Here is an 18,468-nt window from a genome sequence, read left to right on the forward strand (position 1 = left end):
CATGTATTGTTTCTTCCCAAATCCTCAGTCACTCTTTCCAACCCCAAAACATATAGAATTGCAAATGTGAAGTGTATGAAATCAAGTATTGATTTCTCGCAAGCAAGCCGAAAAGATAAGTCACTGAGAAACAAACTTTTCGTGACAGCAATATATCATTTCATGAGGACTCGTCTGGATTACTCAAGGAGAACAAAAAAAAATTTGCAAGAAAAATAATCGCAGCAACTTAATACCACAAGGAACAATTGAAAGTTGAAATACAAACCTATAGCACAATCATTTTTTAAATGAGGGGAAGGGGTTATATTCTCAACCAATTTCCATTAAAATAAACGAGTGCTATAAAAAAACAAAAAACAAGTAAATTTCCAATGATAAACACGTTAAAAATTGAAAATTCTACAAACCATATAATATAGTATCCCATGCCCAAGGCTATGGCTACCTTAAGAAATATTTTAATCTAATGTTTTTAGTCACAAATGAATGACACATTACCTTCAACCTCGGGAAGTTTTAAAATCCCAATGTTCTTAATAAATGGACAGCCCTTATTGGGAATCATATTATTAAACTCGAGCAAACGGAAAAAGAAAATTCTTCTTGCATTAACCTCGGGCAAGGTTTCAATGAGAGATCGAAAGATGGAAGTAAAACTAGAATCATGGAAAGGAATAGCAGCTCAACCTCAGAATCCCTCCAAAGCAGCAAAGAGGTTAGAATTGACGTAATTGTTATCCACCAAGCTCACCAAGTAATAGCTGCTCTGTATCTGAAATAAATAGTAAAGTGCTTTGTCATCGAGATAGTAATCTTCCACAAAACTTCTCAACTTCCATCACTATATTAAGATTAACCTTTTATAGATAAAACAGCATTTCCTGATTAAGCCTTTCGATGACAACATAAATTTCGATTCAACGCATTTCCATCACTTAATAATCCACACTTCTCTACTAAGGGGTAATATCAGGTGAAGAAAGAACGGGGAAATTAATTGAGCACTGAAAAGATATAACAAGTGTACCAACCTCTTCGAGAAATTTTCGGGACGGGTCGCCCTCGGGGTACAAGGAAGCCCATCCCCTCGACCAAATCTCAAATGCCTCATCTTTCCAAACTAGAAAGCTGGCAGGATCGACGACAGTTGGCTGGACGATCTCTTTGGCCGGGAAAACTCCCCATGTTACAGCATTCACATCATTTTGAGTGATGTTGGATACCCAAATGCCTTCCTTATTCACTGCCATGTAGGTTAGAGATGGAAGGCCCCTGCATTTGTCAACAACAGCATCCAAGTTTTCCCTGGAACAGAAAAACTCGATGTATGCCTTTTGATAAACGTAACCTCCTGATCCACCCCATCCTGCAAATCATTATTAATCATCCCAACACTGATCAGATGACTAAACAAGCATTCTGCCGCCATTGCCACAAATATCATAAGTCAAAACTGAATTGATCACTACAAAACTAAACAAATAAACAAAAGATGCACAGGGGAAGAAACCCCCCCTCTCTAGACAGGCGACTCAGATCCCTTGCATACAAATGATTGTTTTGTTAGGGTGTTTTCTATTTATGGTTAAAATTTACACTTCTATCAAGATATCATGCTTAGTTGTTCAATTAGAGGAACAACGTGTTCCACTACATATTAATTTCCAACTGGTTCCAAAGTGGGTAAAGGCCAAAGAATTCAATTTTAGTAGGATACTGTCAACACGCTTTTCATCTCTTCAAATAACCGTTAGTAGTATTTGAGAGATAGGCCCAACAATGGTTTCTGATTTTCAAGAGGAATATGAATGGAAACTGCAGTGGGCTCCATTCCCTTGGGCATACTAAATTCTCCCTCAATCCCTGATACTAAATTATGTTTAATGAAAATCTATGGGAAGGTTCCAAGAAATTCTATATTAGATCACTCGATGCATGTTGATAGCATGATTTCTTCGTATTTAACTTGCTTTGGTTTTAAAGCAAGTCCCCAGTAAAGACAAAAAAAAAAAAAAAAAAAAAAAAAAAAAAGGATGTTCAAGGATTAAAACGGAATAATTGAAAGTTGAGAACTAAAACACTTATTTAAAAGTTCAGGGACCTGTGAAACAAACATGAAATTACAAGGAACAAAATAGAATTTAAACCATTCATTATTCTTCATACATTAACTTGTGAATTTACTAGCCAGTCAAAGGGTCCTATGAATTAGTATATTAATAATTAATAATCAAACATTATTTATAAAATAATGTAATAAACTAAAATTTATCAATTGGTGAGCCAATAATATATTGTTTTTATTTATTTAGTTTTTTTAGCCAAATATGAATTTGCTACATGAGAAAAAATTATCTAGTTCAGTTTTAGTATTTCAGTACTTTTCCTTTGACTTCAACAGTTATAGGGTGAACAATGATGAAATCGTCCACCCTTGAAATGGTAAGAAGAGAGCATTATCCACTAACCTCTGAGATTGTATTGCAGTACTTTCAAATACTTACTCAGTTATGCTGTCAAAAAAGTTAATTGTATGAATGGATTAATTTGTACTTACCAACAGAAGGAGAATCAGATTTTTCTCCATTAACCGCTGGTTGGCTGTTGATTGAAAGGAAACCTTTCATGTTAATTTTACCAAGCTGTTCGCTTATTATTCTTGTCTCAGCCTGAAGACCGTCTAATTCAGACCACGGACTGCTTCTCAACTTTCCAAGGCAGTACTTCATAAATTTCTGATAGGAAACAATATAACATATCTAGTCAATCGCTAACATTATAACAAACTTTCTTCACACCTTGGTTAGGAAAAGTACCTCATAAACATCCTCTATGCTTTTCAATGGGAGAGCCCATTCCTCAAGAAGCTTCTTGTCACGTGCACGTGGCCGCATAAACTTAAGTGCAAAACAAAGCAAAAGTAACACTGATTAAACACACTAGAAACTATGCTAAACGTGTTATAACAATATTCAAATAAATATTGAATGAAGTAAAGTTTGAATCTTCAGCTCTTTGAAGCGTTTGAGAAACATGAAAAAGAAATCATATCACCAGCTTGCCTATAATAACTGAAGAAACAAACAAATTATCTGGGGGAAATTTTACCAGAAGCTTTCAACAGGATTTGAGACCGAATTTCTTTAAAATTAACATCTTGTCCTACAATAAGCTTCATTCGACTCAACAGAATTATATTTTGATAATGTTGTGGTGTCAGATGAATCAGACCAAGCCAAAGTAAATGATACATCATGCGGGAGAAATTTCTCAAAGCCTACTTTTAAGTCTTGAATTCATGCAGATCACAAAGAGTTAACAATTACAAGCAATGGTGATTAAAGAGGGAACGGAAGACTAAGTTTTCAGGCAGTCCACAAGAAATAATTCCAGATGTTAAAAGGAAATCTCCTCCGTACAGCTCTCTCTGTCTCTCTATCTCTCTAGAGTGTGTGTATATAACAAATATCAACATAGATCATTTACAAGTTCTAGTTTATTGTTCATACCTGATAGTCAGTTAGTGCCCCATATGAAGGATTACTAGAATCACTCCATCTACCATGAGGATACTGGTCCCAACCTATGGTCCTTGATATGTAGCTTCTAGGACGATTAGCCCTGTGATCAACAACTACCTAGATCAGCTCTATCTCAAATTTAGCAAAATGTAAAACAATTTTATGCATCCAAAATCATTAGGAATGCATCCTCATTTTGCAATAAGCATAAGAGATACCAGAAGATTGGGCGAACATCTTCCCTGATACGGAAAACATTTGTAGGACGCCTCCAAGGTAATGATCTTGAGACTTTGCTCTCTTCAATCAGACCAAGATTCTGCCATGAGTAGAGAAATGCACTTAAACTTAACCCCAAAAAAAACAGATTAAACTACAAGCCTCCAAAAAAGATAAAAAAAAAAAAAAAAAGATAAAAAATGATGTACGAAAAAAGTAAAAGAAGAACAAAATTTAAGTGCCATTATAATAGAAAAAGAAGCCTACGGCATCCAATCAACAAAAAAACTATCTCATGTTATAGTATTATTTACCCTATGTTTAAAAATATATGTATGTGTGCGTATCATGTTCCTTTGAGTATAAGATAAGTGTATCAGCATAGAACATACTTTTAATAGACTTATCATCTATTTACAATCAGAAGTTTTCATATGGAAATTACTTTATGGCTCCTTACAAGTTTACTTCTAAAGGAAGATGCCGAGTCTCAGTTAGTTCAAACAAAACATGAACCCAAGAGTACGAATGGAAAGGAAGCCAAAATCCATAAGAGGAAACCCCTCACCGACACACCAGAATATAAGAATACATCAACAAAAGCTTCAGAAATTCCCCTGGTACCAGAGCATCCAATGACAAAATTACCCATAGAAACAATAATTGGAAGTAAAAATAGAATGCGTTTAGGATACTGGAATATACCATTAGTATAGCCAATGCCGATTTCTCCATATTCAGTGTATACATGTGAAGAGTCTTGATTCCATGAGCCAAAATCTTCTTGCACATTTCAGTTCCAAGGTGAATTCCATAAGCTTTGACAGCTTCTTCGTTATCCTTGATTGGCTCTAAGGCAGCCATGACCTCATCCGGAATCTGCAATTTTTCGAAAGTCATACATACAGGTAAAAGAGAAACAATTTAACATTACAGATAATATTAATATTTCTTTGGAGAAGAAAAGGCAAAATTTTGATGATCGCTGGTTGTAAATTTTTCTAGAGTGGACGCATTTAATTTAAATCAAGGCCATTAATAAAAAGATTAGAGAGAGGTTAGTACCTTCGTTTTGCAAAAGCTGGTCATGCGTAAGAAACCTTTGTAATTATTGATGGGCATAATACCAGGTACAATCGGACAAGTAATTCCAATTTGACGACAATCGTTAACAAACTTGAGGAAAATGTCAGTGTCATAGAAGAGTTGGGTAACAATCAGATCAGCCCCGGCATCAAACTGAAAAGAACCAAAGACAATATAGTAAATAACAGCAATCGAGAAAAAAAAAAGAAAAGAACAGACAAAATAGCATATAAAAAGTAATCCATGTAAGAACAGGGGAAGAGGAATTAAATTGCTTAAAGATCAGATTCACCTTTTTCTTAAGATAAGCCAGATCGCTCTGGTAGCCTTCAGCCGTCGCCACGCCATTGCTTCCAATCACGTCCGGATGTGCCTCTGAGAAGAACAGAATAGAATTAAGTATTAGCACTCCGTTAGTTACAGAAAAGAAAAGGCATTTGCAAGTAGATCTGTAAATTTCGATCAAAACAAAAAAAAAAAAAAAAGAAACCTGGATATCCAGCTACAGTAATGCCGAAGTAGTCACCATACTTCTCCCTGATGTGTTTAACCTACGAATAAGAAATGTAAACATTTAGAGAGCAGAAACACAGAACAGAGGAAACGAAGATGGACGAAGCCATTGTAGAGTACAAGATCGAGAGCACAAGCGAAGCCGCCTTCGATCTGGACGAATTTATCCTGTCCATGAGGAGGGTCGCCACGAAGCGCGAGGACATTCTGAAGGCCATTAGACTTGATAGTCTGAAGAGCATGGTCGATCTTCTCAACAGGCATATTGGTGCAGGTAAGATGCATCATGGTCTCGACACAGATCATGTTCTGCATCTTGTTAGCAATGTCGAGGGTGAGATCGGCGGTGGAGCCACCGGCGCCCCAAGTAATGTCACAGAAGGAAGGATTATGAGCCACCATCCGGTCCATCCTGTCGAAGAGGTTATCAACACCGTCCTCCGTCTTGGGCGGGAAGTACTCAAAGGAGAACACAACTCTGCCGCCATCACCGGCGGTGGCTGCCGTGATCTTGTCAATCACCTTCATCTTCTCTTCCCTGTAGTGGCGTAGAAGCTACAGATCGGAAGCAGCAAGGGTGGGTGCGTGTGTGTTGGTGAGGAAATCAGCAATGTGAATGATATGGGGAGAATTGAAATTGAAGAGTGAGGAAGAGAGAGAAAAGAGGAGGCGAGGAGAAGATTGAGAGATTGAGAGATTGAGAGATCAGTGAAACAGAGAATGAGAAGGAAGATAGGAAATCACCTCAATCACCTCTTGCAACTGTCGGTGAACATCTTTTAAACCTCATCCATCTCTCATTTCTATTTTTTTTTTCAGACTCATCATTTTTTAATTAATTTTTATCAAATTACAGGAAAATAATAATAATATTTAAAATTTTGAAAGGTAAGGAAACTTTTTTATTTTTTGAAAAATGAGTCTAAACTTTGTTGTACATTTCAATAATTAATGTAACAAAACATAATTAAATGTCTCGTTCATAAACTATTTATGGTATTTCGAGTTTCATATGGGAAATATCAAAATGGGGTCATAGTTCATTTTCTCGTTCTTGCCTCTTTGCCAATAAATCGGAATTACTGTGGAAAATAGCAGGCACTATGAGGAAAATAGCAGGCACTATGAGATTAGATTGACTCATACGTAGAATGGTGGATTAAGTTTAAGGAATTTCGCTTTCGTTTTTTTTTTAATTATTAAAAAAAAAAAGAAAGTGGGAGAGAGGTAGGTGAGATGGTGAATGGTAGGAGAGAGAAGACGTGAATGGGAAGGGAGATTGGAATTGGTGGTTGTGGAGACAGATCTGAGATTGGAGACTTTTTTGACACCAAACCATCTACAATTTTGAGTGAGCCATGGAGCCTAAAAGCTTTTATTTTATTTCATTAATACTCTTAATGTAAAAATAATAATAATATATATATATATATATATATATATATATATATATATAGATGCCATATGAATAGAAGAAGAGAAGGGTAGTAAATGTGTTATGAATGGATTAATAAGCAATGCCACTGAGTGACATTAACAGGCAGAGGGAGAGATACAATCAATACACTTTACAACAGTTGGTATGATGAGGAATAGAAGACGTTCAAAAATAATTCCCACGCTGATCCCGAAACTATACTAACCTAACGAAGTCGATTTGGGCGAGTCCTTATTCTTTTTTCTAATGTAAAAGAACAGTATTACATATCATACAACATTCTCACCAACAATACAATATCACAATCATCATCTTTTTTTTACCCTTTTCCTTTCTACTTTGTTCAGATTTCGGGTTTCAATTAAGAGTCCAGCATCATCACAAGAAGTTTTGCTTACTACAATAGCCTGAGAGAGGAACCCTTCTGCCCTTCCTTGCTTAGTTTCCCAAAAGGTAAGTAAGTGAATGTGTATGAATGTGTATTCATGTTGCTGATTCTCACGTTAATGCTGCACTCTGCATACCCTCTACAACTCTTATCACAGCCTTGCGAATTCCCAATCCTCTTTTGACATGTCAAGAAATTCTACATTGCCGTCTTCAAACATGATCTGCAACAATATCAAACAGACTACTATTGAACAGTTCTATGATATACAAGATCTAGAAAATGAGGTTTTAAACAACTTAACTTACGGAGTGTTTTCTGGAATATTGATCAAATCTCTTTATAATACCAAAAGACCTGAAACATTTTTGAGGAAGTGTTAAACATCGAATATAATCTAATAATAAATTATGAATTGTATCCTGTGCTAGAACAACAGATGCGATGCTACAACAGGGATTGGTACATACGGAATATTTTTTTAAAACAAATTAATGAGAAATGATCATTTCATTGATAAAGTGAAATTTCAATAAGAGAGGAAGAAATCCAAAACCCCCATGCCAAGAAAGTTTTAAGATGGTTTCCCAGTTGGCACAAAAAACGTAATCTGTATGAATTCAAGGGACCACAAAATTTACACCACAAGTGACTAATAAGAAGGTGATTCAAGCATCCAACGCTAGAAGCCTGTTATTGAAGACCCTGTCATTACTTTTCAAGTGTTGCCTTCCACATAACCTCCTTTTTCGATCTCTTGGGTTTTCGAAGACCTTTGTTTGATAGAGAGGAGGCTTTGGATGTAGTCGGTCTTTTTTTCTATTCTTCGAGACGAACACGTGATTCCAAGGAGAAGTAATGTAAGAATTTGGTCCCTAACCTTCCTAGGGGCTTTTGTTGTCAATCATTCTTTCACATTTAGTCTTCCCTTTGTCCCTCTCCAGCTGCCCCCGTTACCTCTTCGTTTGTTCTCTCTAGAAGGTTAAACTTCCAAAGAAGGTCATATTACGAGGCACATTTTATATGGGAAAGTTAACACCACAAATCACGTTAAAAAAACACTCTTCCTTTGTTTTGTTCCCACAAGGGTGCTTCTCAACGGGAGACACGAGGTGGATCTAGATTATCTGGTTTAGGATTGACAAATTGCTCACTACCTTCGGAACCATGGGATGAGATCATTTGGTGTTTGTTGGGTTTGGCATAGAGACAATATGGCACAGGTGGAGGAGGTGCTTTTGAATTCACCCTTTCGAGAGACGATATGGCACGGGATGAGATCATTTGTGGCAGACTAGTTTCTTCGCAATTTTGTGGGATATATGGAGTGAAAAAAACAATAGAATTTTTAGGGAGGTCAAGAGATCAAGTGAAAAGTTTGGGAGGTGAAAATATTTTAATGCCTCTTTATGGTCGTCAGTTACAAGTTTATTTATTTATTTATTTATTTGGAATAGGGAGCTTAGTTTTGCTCTTTTGGATTAGAGTAATGTTTTGCAGTTAGCGTCGAACTCCTTTTGTTGACTCGTAAATTCTTTCCTTCCTCTCAATGAAGTCACCATATTTTGAATGTAACACCTCAAGCCCCAAGATTCTTTTAATGATTTCTTAACCATACTTTCATATCCTCAGAATTCCTCTTCTCATTTAGATATGGTCTTGGTTCGTATACCTCCTCTACTCGGGCGTCACATGCCTTCCAGCTTCCACCTTCATCCATCTCCAAACCACGTTCTAGTAGGAGAGGCTCTGTTATGTGGCCATTTATAGTGCCCCAAGCCCAAAATTCAAAATCCGAATTAGGCACTTGTCAGCCCAAACATACCCATGCATCTCATGCAACCTCACGATATTACCTATTTGTCTTGAACTGCTTTTGAGAATGTCCCCATAGATTAACACGAGTCTATTCAATATGTTTTGTCCTCTCTCACATGCTTCTTAGGAAAACTTCCCAAAAGTCAACAAGCATAGGATTACTCCAAGCCAATCACACTTAGTTTTTGAGTTTTTATGATTGAGCCATCAAAAAAAGAAAGATACACTTTGTTGGTATATATAGTAGCCATTAATCCTTTCAACCTTTCTTAACCATATTTTGAGAATCTGTCTCATCACGTGGTATGGAATTATGTACCCCTCCTCTACTCGGCTGTCACTGTTAGTCCCCAAATAACATCCTACTAGGAGAGGTTCTGCTTTGGTACCATCTTTCCAAACCCAGGATTCAACCCCAAACTCAAATCCAGATTCAGTATTTCCCTACATCTCGAACAACCTAGCAATACCGGCTTGTCTTGAACTATTTTTTAGAGTGAAAATTGCCCCCACAAACTAATGTAGTTATTTTCACAATATTTGTCCTTACTCATGTGCTTCATAGAAAAATTCCTTAAAGGTCGATCACCCGTGATGACATAAGACTCCTCCAAGCCAAGCATTTGTAATACTCCAGACATGTGATTCAAACCAAGCTTCGAACTTCGGCTTCTGAATCCTAGTCTGAATCTAGAGCCTGAGGGGTTACAATTGTTTGAGTGTCTAAAGTTCTGGGTTTTGTAGACTTAATTGCATAGTAAGCCTTAGGTGTCTTCATGGCCAATCAGCAATCATCGAGTCAATACTAGATATGCATTTGTATTTGTTTATTTTTGTTGAAGAAGGAAGCTATGATGGCAAAGCAGCTGAAGATTTCTTTTGAAACTAAAGACGTTTGGCACTTGCTAGTAAACTTGTGGTTGAAGGTTTTGGATGGAACATAAATGAGAACCAAAACAACCATTGATGTATCGGAGATGGAAGAGGAACGTCGTTTGGGAATGAAAAATGGTAGGGCAATAGATATGAAGAGTTAGTCTCAAAAGTTGGGTGTGAAGAATTTGATAGAAGAGGTGACGTCTAGCTGGATAATAGTGTTGAGCAGAATATATTAGAACAAGAAATCCTAGATCTGGGTACATTGTCGAATTGGAGATGTTGGCAGATGTGAAGCCAACGAATAATGAAGATAAAGGACCGCAGACATAGAAACCTGCAGGATTTATTCCAAAAAAATCATTGTTCCTCAGTTTAACATGGGAAGTAGCCATAGGAAAATTTGAGGAAGATGTTTTGAAAAGCAAAGCTGCCAAAAAAGGTGAAATGCTTTTGTGAGTTTGTTTCGAAGTATTGAGTATGGAAGAAAAATTGCAGAAGAGTCCAAAATTGGCTCTCCTTCCAAATTCATGTGCCTTGGTACAGTAAAAAGGGATATCAGCGGCATTTATTTTCTCACTGTCAAATAGCAGAAAGATAACCGGAAGATAATCTAAGACTCATAAATGTTCAATGTCCGTTGCATAATTCAGCTGAGAAGAAAGTATAGCATATTTTGTGTGTAAATGGTTTCAGAAGATAGATAAACTGAGAAAGACAGTTTCGTCCATTCTAATAAATCAGAATTCAGAGATGTTCTGCCGATCAGAGAGAATATAAAGTTTTCAAAAAAAAAGTTGAGTTGGGAGGACGTGACAAAGAAGTCTAGGTTCAATGTAGGTAATTGGTGCTCTTTAGAAAAGCAATTATGTGATTAACAATTAAAACTAGTTCTGAGCGTATTTTATGTAAGCTCCAATGGGTGATAAAGCTTTTTGTATACTTTTTAACTAGATTAATAAGTTGTCTGAGTCTCCGTTTCAGAAAAATAATTAGTACATAAACCAGTAAAATAATGCATGCATGTATGCCGTCCTCACATTATTAACTCAATAAATAGCCACCTCCAACTTTAGTTCACTAAGAAACACAAACGCAAATCAACAAAAATAATTGGGAGCAATCACAAATATGATAAAAGAGCTAACGTACCTTCCACTGATGGGGCGAGCAATCCAAATGACCTCACCAATGCAATTATAGGCGTGCACCACTTGCTGGTTGCGTGCCTGCTTTGAACTTCCTGAATAAGAAGTCAAATAGAAAACTTTTCTAATTACTTCATTGGCTTACAGAAGAAAGCTGTGGCACCAATCAGCACTAGATCCTACTAAAGTGGTCAGATAATACTGGACTTACCTACATGCAAAGTTCCATTTCTGATAACCTGCCCACAAAATAAACTCAATTAGTTTCATCCCGTACAGTTACAGGAAATACATTGTGCAATTAAAAGAAAAAAATTGTAAGTGTATATATATATATATATATATGTATCTAAGCAAAAACAGTGTAGCAGTCTTGAAATTAGCGAGGTAAGAATCCATTACTAAGAGAAGAAGGTGATAGAAGGAACTTAGGATGAGAAAGTTTGGAAAAAGAGGTCCAACAATATTCTGTTCAAGTTTGTCTTTATTTCACTTTATAGTTTATTTTGATATGTTGCACTTAAGAAAGAAGCAGACACTCACCAAGGCAAGGCAATTGATTGACTTGGCTTCAGCGCATGCTGTTTAAAACTTAGCTAAAACAATGGTGGGACTCACATATTAAGTAAAAAGAACCTAACTCTTCGTCAATATTAAGTACTGTGTCCTCAAGCCCACACCCACTCCCTAAATCCGAAGGTTGTGACCATGCTTGACTTTTGGGGTCATAAGCAGAACACCCTACATGGTATACCCCAATTTCTAAAAGCCACCTGCAAGGCTGCACCAGTTCTTTAAGACGTGACTATCATCCTATGAAATTTTTGCTGTTTTTTACACTGATAAAGTTTTCTTTACAATATAATTCTACAGTTTTCTTTCTATAACGACTATTTCTTGTATTAAAAAATTCATATCAGAAATTTTTTTTGATGCAGTAACTTCAAAAAAGAAATACTTGAGCCTTAATTTTTAACGTATATCATACACAGACTTCTAGTACTTGTTTGAAATGTTGAAATGCATCCCATGTATTTATAACGAAATTCCAAAAAGCTTTTACATGCATCCCATGTATTCTTTTGAGGAATGACTGTCACCGCATGTTAATCTTTACATGGAACGTCTTACCAAAAAAAAATCTTTATATAAGGACCCTCAACTATTTAAACATACGTGAATGATAATAGTAATCACATACAAAAGCAACATATACAAAAAATATGTGCAAAAGAGGTAACATAGAGCATCACAACCTCAGCAAACTAGTACAGCTGTACTTACATCTCTTCCAGACAAGATTGCTTTCAGCTTAGGTGAAGATACAGCCACCTGGCAAGCTACAAGTTTCAACGCAGCATCCGATGATATCTTTGGCTTCGTAGGTCTTACACCCAGCTTTCTTCTGCAGCCAACAGCACCACAATGACAATCTTGATCGGCACCAAACTGAACAAACCTGCTAAATTTATTAGCCAGGGACAAGCAGTACAGGAAATAAAACAGTAGATAATAGAGTAGATGCCACAATATTTCCATTATAGTAATCATATAAAACAAACATGGGATTAAAAGATTCATCATTTTCATAAAAGAATGCACGAAAAGTACTTTACATATAGCATAGGTCAAGAGTTTAGCAAGCAACCATACTGATAATCATAAGTTAGATGCTCGCCCTTCTGTATGTCTTGAGTTGCAAATATGCCAATTCTCGTCTCTCCGTCTATAATCCTTTAAAAGAACAATTCATATACAGCAATTACTCCAAAATAATCTCATATCAAGTAATAAAACACAGACACCATTTACACATGCGAACCTGCTCAGACGTGAAAAAAGAGTGTTTATTTCAATATTTGTAAGTTTTTCAACATGCTGGTAACAAGTTAAGGACATGTTTAGGACATATTTGTACAAATACAACAAAAACAAATTATAGACCCTTCACTCAATTAAAAATTCCACTATCCAATGGAAAATGAAGATAATAGAAAAGCCCGCCTGAAATATAAACAGATTAGCTCTCTCATTAGTCATTAAGAATTGTATTCCCCTTTGATGTTAAAATTTAGAAACAAATTTATTCTTCAGTATTCAATAATGTATGTAAAAAACATAAAAACAAAAAACCTTATGTGTCCCACCCAACATGTCATGTCCCCTAAACAAGTTGGCACATTGGTTACCTACATGTCATGTCGCATCAATATCAAATGTCCATGACGTGCCATATGTTTGCCACAATCCATGCTCTTTAAATTTCAAAAATATAACACCATTAAATTGGAAAGTTGAAGGATCGGGGCAATACCATTTTTGCATCTCCGTATTGGGACAACAACTATGATTTATATATCTCGACTTATTTCCCTTGTATGTGGCATCAATTACCATATCCCGATTGATCTCGCATAGATAGAAGTTTGTCTCTCCACGATGCTTCATGTTCCATAGCCTTTCTTCACATGTTTTGTCATCAATTACTGCATGATTAATAAGTGCACCCATTATGTCTTAAAAGTAGTGCATCACATTACATTATGCAAAAAATCATAAAATTCAAAAATTAAATAAAGAGAAACATTACCTTCGCCTACATATTCTATTACAAACTCTCCATGTTTGATATCTTCATCAGCTACAATCCCAGAACCGCATTTCTCAGTCTACAAGGTATAGCTTAATTTAACTGGCCATTTCAACTTAACATAAATCATGAAATAATTCCCTGTGCATTTATCTTATGAAATAATACCCTGCAAGGTTAAAACAAGACCAGGAAAAAAAAATGCAGTGTTTTCACACCTCACTAATTACATTCTGATGTAGAGAACAATTACTGAATACCGATGGTAAAAAAAATGTCAGATACTCATCTAGTTGAAGTCACCTATTGTGTTTAGTTGAGATGCATATCGATTTTTATAACTGGAATTCAACAGGTCAAAATATAACAAGCTACTCTAGATATATCCAGCCTTAAATCCACGATCAACAAGTAAAATCTTCTCTCCGACTTCATAAATTTTCTTTTCTTTGGGACTGCCTAATAGGCATTGTTAGGTTTATGCTGTTAATAAATCTAGGTGTTTATAGCTTGGAGTTGGGTAGCTTCGTTTTGTCTAACCAAATTAACTTGTTAAATGGTACAGACAAATGACTTGCTGATGCCTTTTTATGTATATGAAACGTGACTTGTATTGTATACAAAGCAATACAAAACGACAATGAGATATCCACACCAAGGAGAGATTTTCAATTGGCAAAACAAGTGCTATAAGTTAAGATTAAAAGATGCTTTGGGCATCAAACAGCAACTTAGATAGTTAATTCGAAACCAAACACCCCATTTACAAATAAAACTAAATACATCCTATAAAAAAATAAAAATTAAAAAAAAAAACCTTCTTTTTTCAAGAGAAGAAAAAAGATGCTACGAGCTGTAGTTTATCAAATTCCCTGTAATAGTACCTCGACCAGTTTCATTTTCTTCACAGGCCGGTGCTGAAATGGTTTGTTGAGACATGAAATCCCACACTTGCAGCCTGAAGAACAGCTAGACAACAGCATCCTACAGATACAGGACAAACAAATGTAGGAACAGGGTTCAAGCCCTTACATAGAAATCAACAAGCTTGGCCACAAAGAATATAAATGTGTAGACCACTTATTTACAAAGGGCATTGAAACTTACAGACGTAAGGTGCATTCCGTATATTTATTTTGCTTTCAATTTAGTTCGTAACACTTTGAAAGTTACAATAGTAATGGAGATTGCTAGCTGAAAGTCTCATTTGTCACCAATTAAAAAGTTGAAGGTAAAATTGAAACTATTAGAACATTAAGAACAAAATCAAAACCAGGTACATTGACAGGGGCAAAGTTCTAAAGCTTGAATTGCATCATTTTAAAAAGGAGAATGAATTGTTATTCCACTGCAACAAAAATCTCAAGGTGCTGGAAAGTTTTGGCAAGATTCAGTTAGAACTCAAAAGAGATTTAAATGATGAAATGAATATGGCAGGATCTTGGAACTATTAGAATGAAGATTACTCTCAAGGAGGAATGATAGAAGGAGCTGGAAGTTCGAATAAAGTTGAACGTATTTTTTCAATTTTGAATACAGCTGACAATATTCAAAGAAAATGTCCAGATTGGTCCTTAAATCCTAGCTCCAGTCCACTTCGTCTTAAGGCTGGAGAGAACCTTCATCATACCTATTTCCATTGTTACATAACAGCACGCAATTGTGGGACGCTTCCTCTCAGATTCTGATAATTCTCGGGTTAGCTATTTTAAGGGAAAAAATTATCTTCTTTCTTTGTGGCCACAATTTTAAAGGAAAAGCATGCAAGAGTATTATGGGCCAATACTGTTAAAATCTTCGATAAAGGGAATTTGGCTTGAAAGAAAAAAGCTGCCTTTCAAAAACAAAAGTATCCCCTGCAACGAATGCTCTGTTCCAATGAGGGTATTCATGTTGTGCTCAATCCAAAGGTTTTCAAAGTTCGTCATTTTTAAAATTATTTCGCGTTGGATTATTTCCTTCTATCTTTCCAATTTGTGGTTTCATTAGTTCTGGTTTGGAGACTTTGTTGATATGTTTCTTACGTAATTTCTGGTTTATAACTTTTCAAATACTGCTGATTTTTTTTCTTTTTTTTTTGGTGATCATATTAACCTACAAAACAATACACTCCATATTACAATGTTGACAGGGCGGTAACTTAGAAGCTAAAATTTCCGAAGTTACGGATGGAGAAAATGCAAAGACAAAAGAACATATAGAATTCCATCAGCCATGGTACTTAGGCAACTTAACGGCAAATTGCTTACCCACAATGGCAATCTCTATCACAGACACCTGGAGATCCTGATGTAGGGCTACAGGAACAAAATATCCCATCATCCTCAATCCGTCTTTTAAATTTCTTTGTGAGGTAGACATCTTAAAATTTGTTAACATCAACAAACAGAAAATAATGGAGAAAGAAAGAGAATAAAAATCAGAGGTAAACAGTAAATATAACACGCTTTACTGGATTCCAGACAAATAAAATGCAATACATGCTTTCAGCCCATACAGTTATAGTGAAGTGGTTAATCACATATTTGTTAATCTCTCTATACTCTGCCTTTAAGTGAAAAATCAATAACAATGAAAGATGTGAGGCCTAACAAAAGAGAAGTTCCCTCCTCCATGGGATACACTTTACTGTTTTCCAAAGTAAGAAAATTTCATTAATGAAAGGTACACACTTCATAAAAGAAAATGTCCACGGTATGCAAATTTCATTAATGAAAAGTACGAACTTCAAAAAGAAAGAAAAAAAATGTATACAGTTCAAAGGATAGTAAAGAACAAAACTAGCAAAGGATACTACGCCTAATGAAGGTATACGGCAAAGGCTTCCATTTACTAAACCAATCAGGAAGTTCAAAGTCAACTGGATTTCCAATCTGCCTCATCAACTTGTGGAAAACATTCCCAATCCGACTGCATTCAGAATTCTAATCAATTGGGAAACGGCATGAGTGAGAGCTTGACTTACTTTTTATGCAATAAAATAACCAAATAATGAAAATAAATCGCAAATCTATAAAACCTTACAGGCTAACTTAACAAAGAAATATCCAAAACAATATGACCAGATTCAAGAAAAGAAAAACAAATAAAAACTAGATTCAAATTTTTTATTCTGCGAGTACTTTTATTTATACTGTTGTTTTTTCTACAACCGCATAGCCTCCTTGAACACTCGTTTAGTATTTTTATCACAACTACTAAACATTCATGCTTCTGAGATGTAAAGGCCAAAGAAATACATGAACCTCAGAATACAACCCGCTTTAATCAAATTAGATGAGAATCTTAAGGTCTCAATTTTAAAGGACTATTCAATGTATTTTTAATGAGATGTGGACAGAATCTAATAAAAATGAAATGAAATATGGAAGGAAGCCCACAAGATTGAAGAACCAAATTGTAACAATCACACAAGAAAAATCAATGTAGTATAGACATATAGGACCAATTCCATATAGAACAACCTCATCCACTTCTTGATGCATAGAATTCCTTCAAAAACCAAATTTTCCCAATTAAACTAAAATTAATAAATCACTACAGACACCAGTAGCTAAGGCATAGAGGGTCATAAGCCCATGATCATATATACAGGAAGTGCGTAGTCTACTATACGTGGACATCAAGCTAAACCAAGAATAGAAGATCCAGAAGTACTACAGATATTAAAGTCTTAAGCGATCATCTTCTATTCTATATGACACAAATAAGAATGGAACAAGATACACAGCACATAGACAAAGAACAACGAACAAAAATCAATAAAACTACGGACTTCTTATTATAAATAAATAAATAAGGAAAATAGAACTCTGGACTAACCTTTTTTATAGCAGGCATGACTCAGAAAGGGTTGCCACACAGGAAAAGATTAATCATTTGCTGACGTAACCAAACCTGTAGGTTAGCTTTTAAAATTAGGAGAAAGTTGGACATATAATCCAACACGTAAGAGCAAAGAGTTTGCATGCGATGTTAATTGAAACGTGGTCAGTAAAGGCACCGAATAACACGAACGTCCGTGTACCACCTGTACCACCACCACAACATACGAGTGGAAAAACATGCGACAGCAATTCTTTCCCAGCCAATCGTCAAACTAACTGATGAAGGCAACCAAAAGATCAAAATTTCCATCCTTGAACTCAAAAAAAAACGGTAAAGAACGATAATTGAACTGAAGGTCAATTCAGCGTTGTTGAAGCACAAGTTGGAGCCCAAGCCGACAGGATTAGACAAATAGGATGTAATACATAGTAAGAACAAAAAATACAAAATCCTGAAGCAATGACATATCGCTGGTTTACACCAAAAAGACAAGAAAAGTATCCGAATAAGCATGAACCAAATTAGAGAAGGAAGCTAAAGTATGAAAAATCATGGCCATCTAAGAGATCTAGAGGGAAATGAAAATGAGAAAGCTAAAAGCGCCGTAATTGCAGCAGAAACAAGAGAAGTAGAGGGGGAAATACGAAAATGGCAGTCGCGTAGACAACGATAAGAGTGAAAAAGCAAAGATATTGGGGGAAGTGTTGATTAATTTCAGAATTTGAGGGTAGAAGGAAGAAGAAAAAGAGGAGAAAGTGGAAGAGAATACCTGGATGGAGAGGTGGTGGCCATGGGAAGCAAATGAAAATGCAGAGATTTGAGCAGAAGAGAGAAATGAGTGAGGGAGCAGAGTTGGTCGGTGTATCGAAGATGATGACGCAGGTCGCGGAAGAGTTGTTGACACACTATACGCTACTAGGGCTGCCCCAGGCCCAACTTCGTTGAATGTGTGAATTTCCCTATTTCTCCCTCCTCGTTTTCGCTTATATAACCTTGAACCGAGGTTAATCTCGTAAAACTAAATACCTTCCTTCCTCCCC

The 18,468-nt window shown here is 35.9% G+C and overlaps 2 protein-coding genes across 11 annotated transcripts; both read right to left on the bottom strand.

Annotated features, from left to right (window-relative positions):
• Positions 1-355: 355 nt before the first annotated feature.
• LOC111435611 (methylenetetrahydrofolate reductase 2-like) lies at positions 356-6,063 on the bottom strand. Its single transcript, XM_023073030.1, has 11 exons — positions 5,463-6,063; positions 5,320-5,380; positions 5,122-5,204; positions 4,809-4,982; positions 4,449-4,622; positions 3,743-3,843; positions 3,513-3,624; positions 2,820-2,900; positions 2,561-2,738; positions 1,035-1,369; positions 356-775 (listed from the first exon to the last, which is right to left on the bottom strand). Exons 1-11 carry the CDS (start codon positions 5,868-5,870, stop codon positions 692-694), a joined length of 1,791 nt encoding a protein of 596 aa, XP_022928798.1. The 5' UTR covers positions 5,871-6,063; the 3' UTR covers positions 356-691.
• Positions 6,064-6,825: 762 nt separating this feature from the next.
• LOC111435694 (histone-lysine N-methyltransferase ASHH3) lies at positions 6,826-18,351 on the bottom strand. 10 transcript variants are annotated; one of them, XM_023073173.1, is made up of 14 exons: positions 18,198-18,327; positions 17,631-17,703; positions 17,423-17,497; positions 16,395-16,524; positions 15,850-15,961; positions 14,485-14,584; positions 13,601-13,679; positions 13,325-13,496; positions 12,664-12,744; positions 12,295-12,469; positions 11,222-11,249; positions 11,015-11,105; positions 7,477-7,525; positions 6,826-7,391 (listed from the first exon to the last, which is right to left on the bottom strand). In XM_023073173.1, the coding sequence occupies exons 3-14, from the start codon at positions 17,438-17,440 to the stop codon at positions 7,320-7,322; spliced, it is 1,107 nt and encodes a 368-aa protein (XP_022928941.1). In that variant the 5' UTR covers positions 17,441-17,497; positions 17,631-17,703; positions 18,198-18,327; the 3' UTR covers positions 6,826-7,319. The 10 variants fall into 10 exon arrangements, with proteins under 10 accessions (XP_022928941.1, XP_022928939.1, XP_022928936.1 ...); XM_023073171.1 differs by having other exon boundaries at positions 17,618-17,703; XM_023073168.1 differs by having other exon boundaries at positions 17,604-17,703.
• Positions 18,352-18,468: the final 117 nt, after the last annotated feature.

Source organism: Cucurbita moschata, unplaced genomic scaffold (genome assembly GCF_002738365.1).
Source record: "Cucurbita moschata cultivar Rifu unplaced genomic scaffold, Cmos_1.0 Cmo_Scf00050, whole genome shotgun sequence".
Taxonomy (NCBI): Eukaryota; Viridiplantae; Streptophyta; class Magnoliopsida; order Cucurbitales; family Cucurbitaceae; genus Cucurbita; species Cucurbita moschata.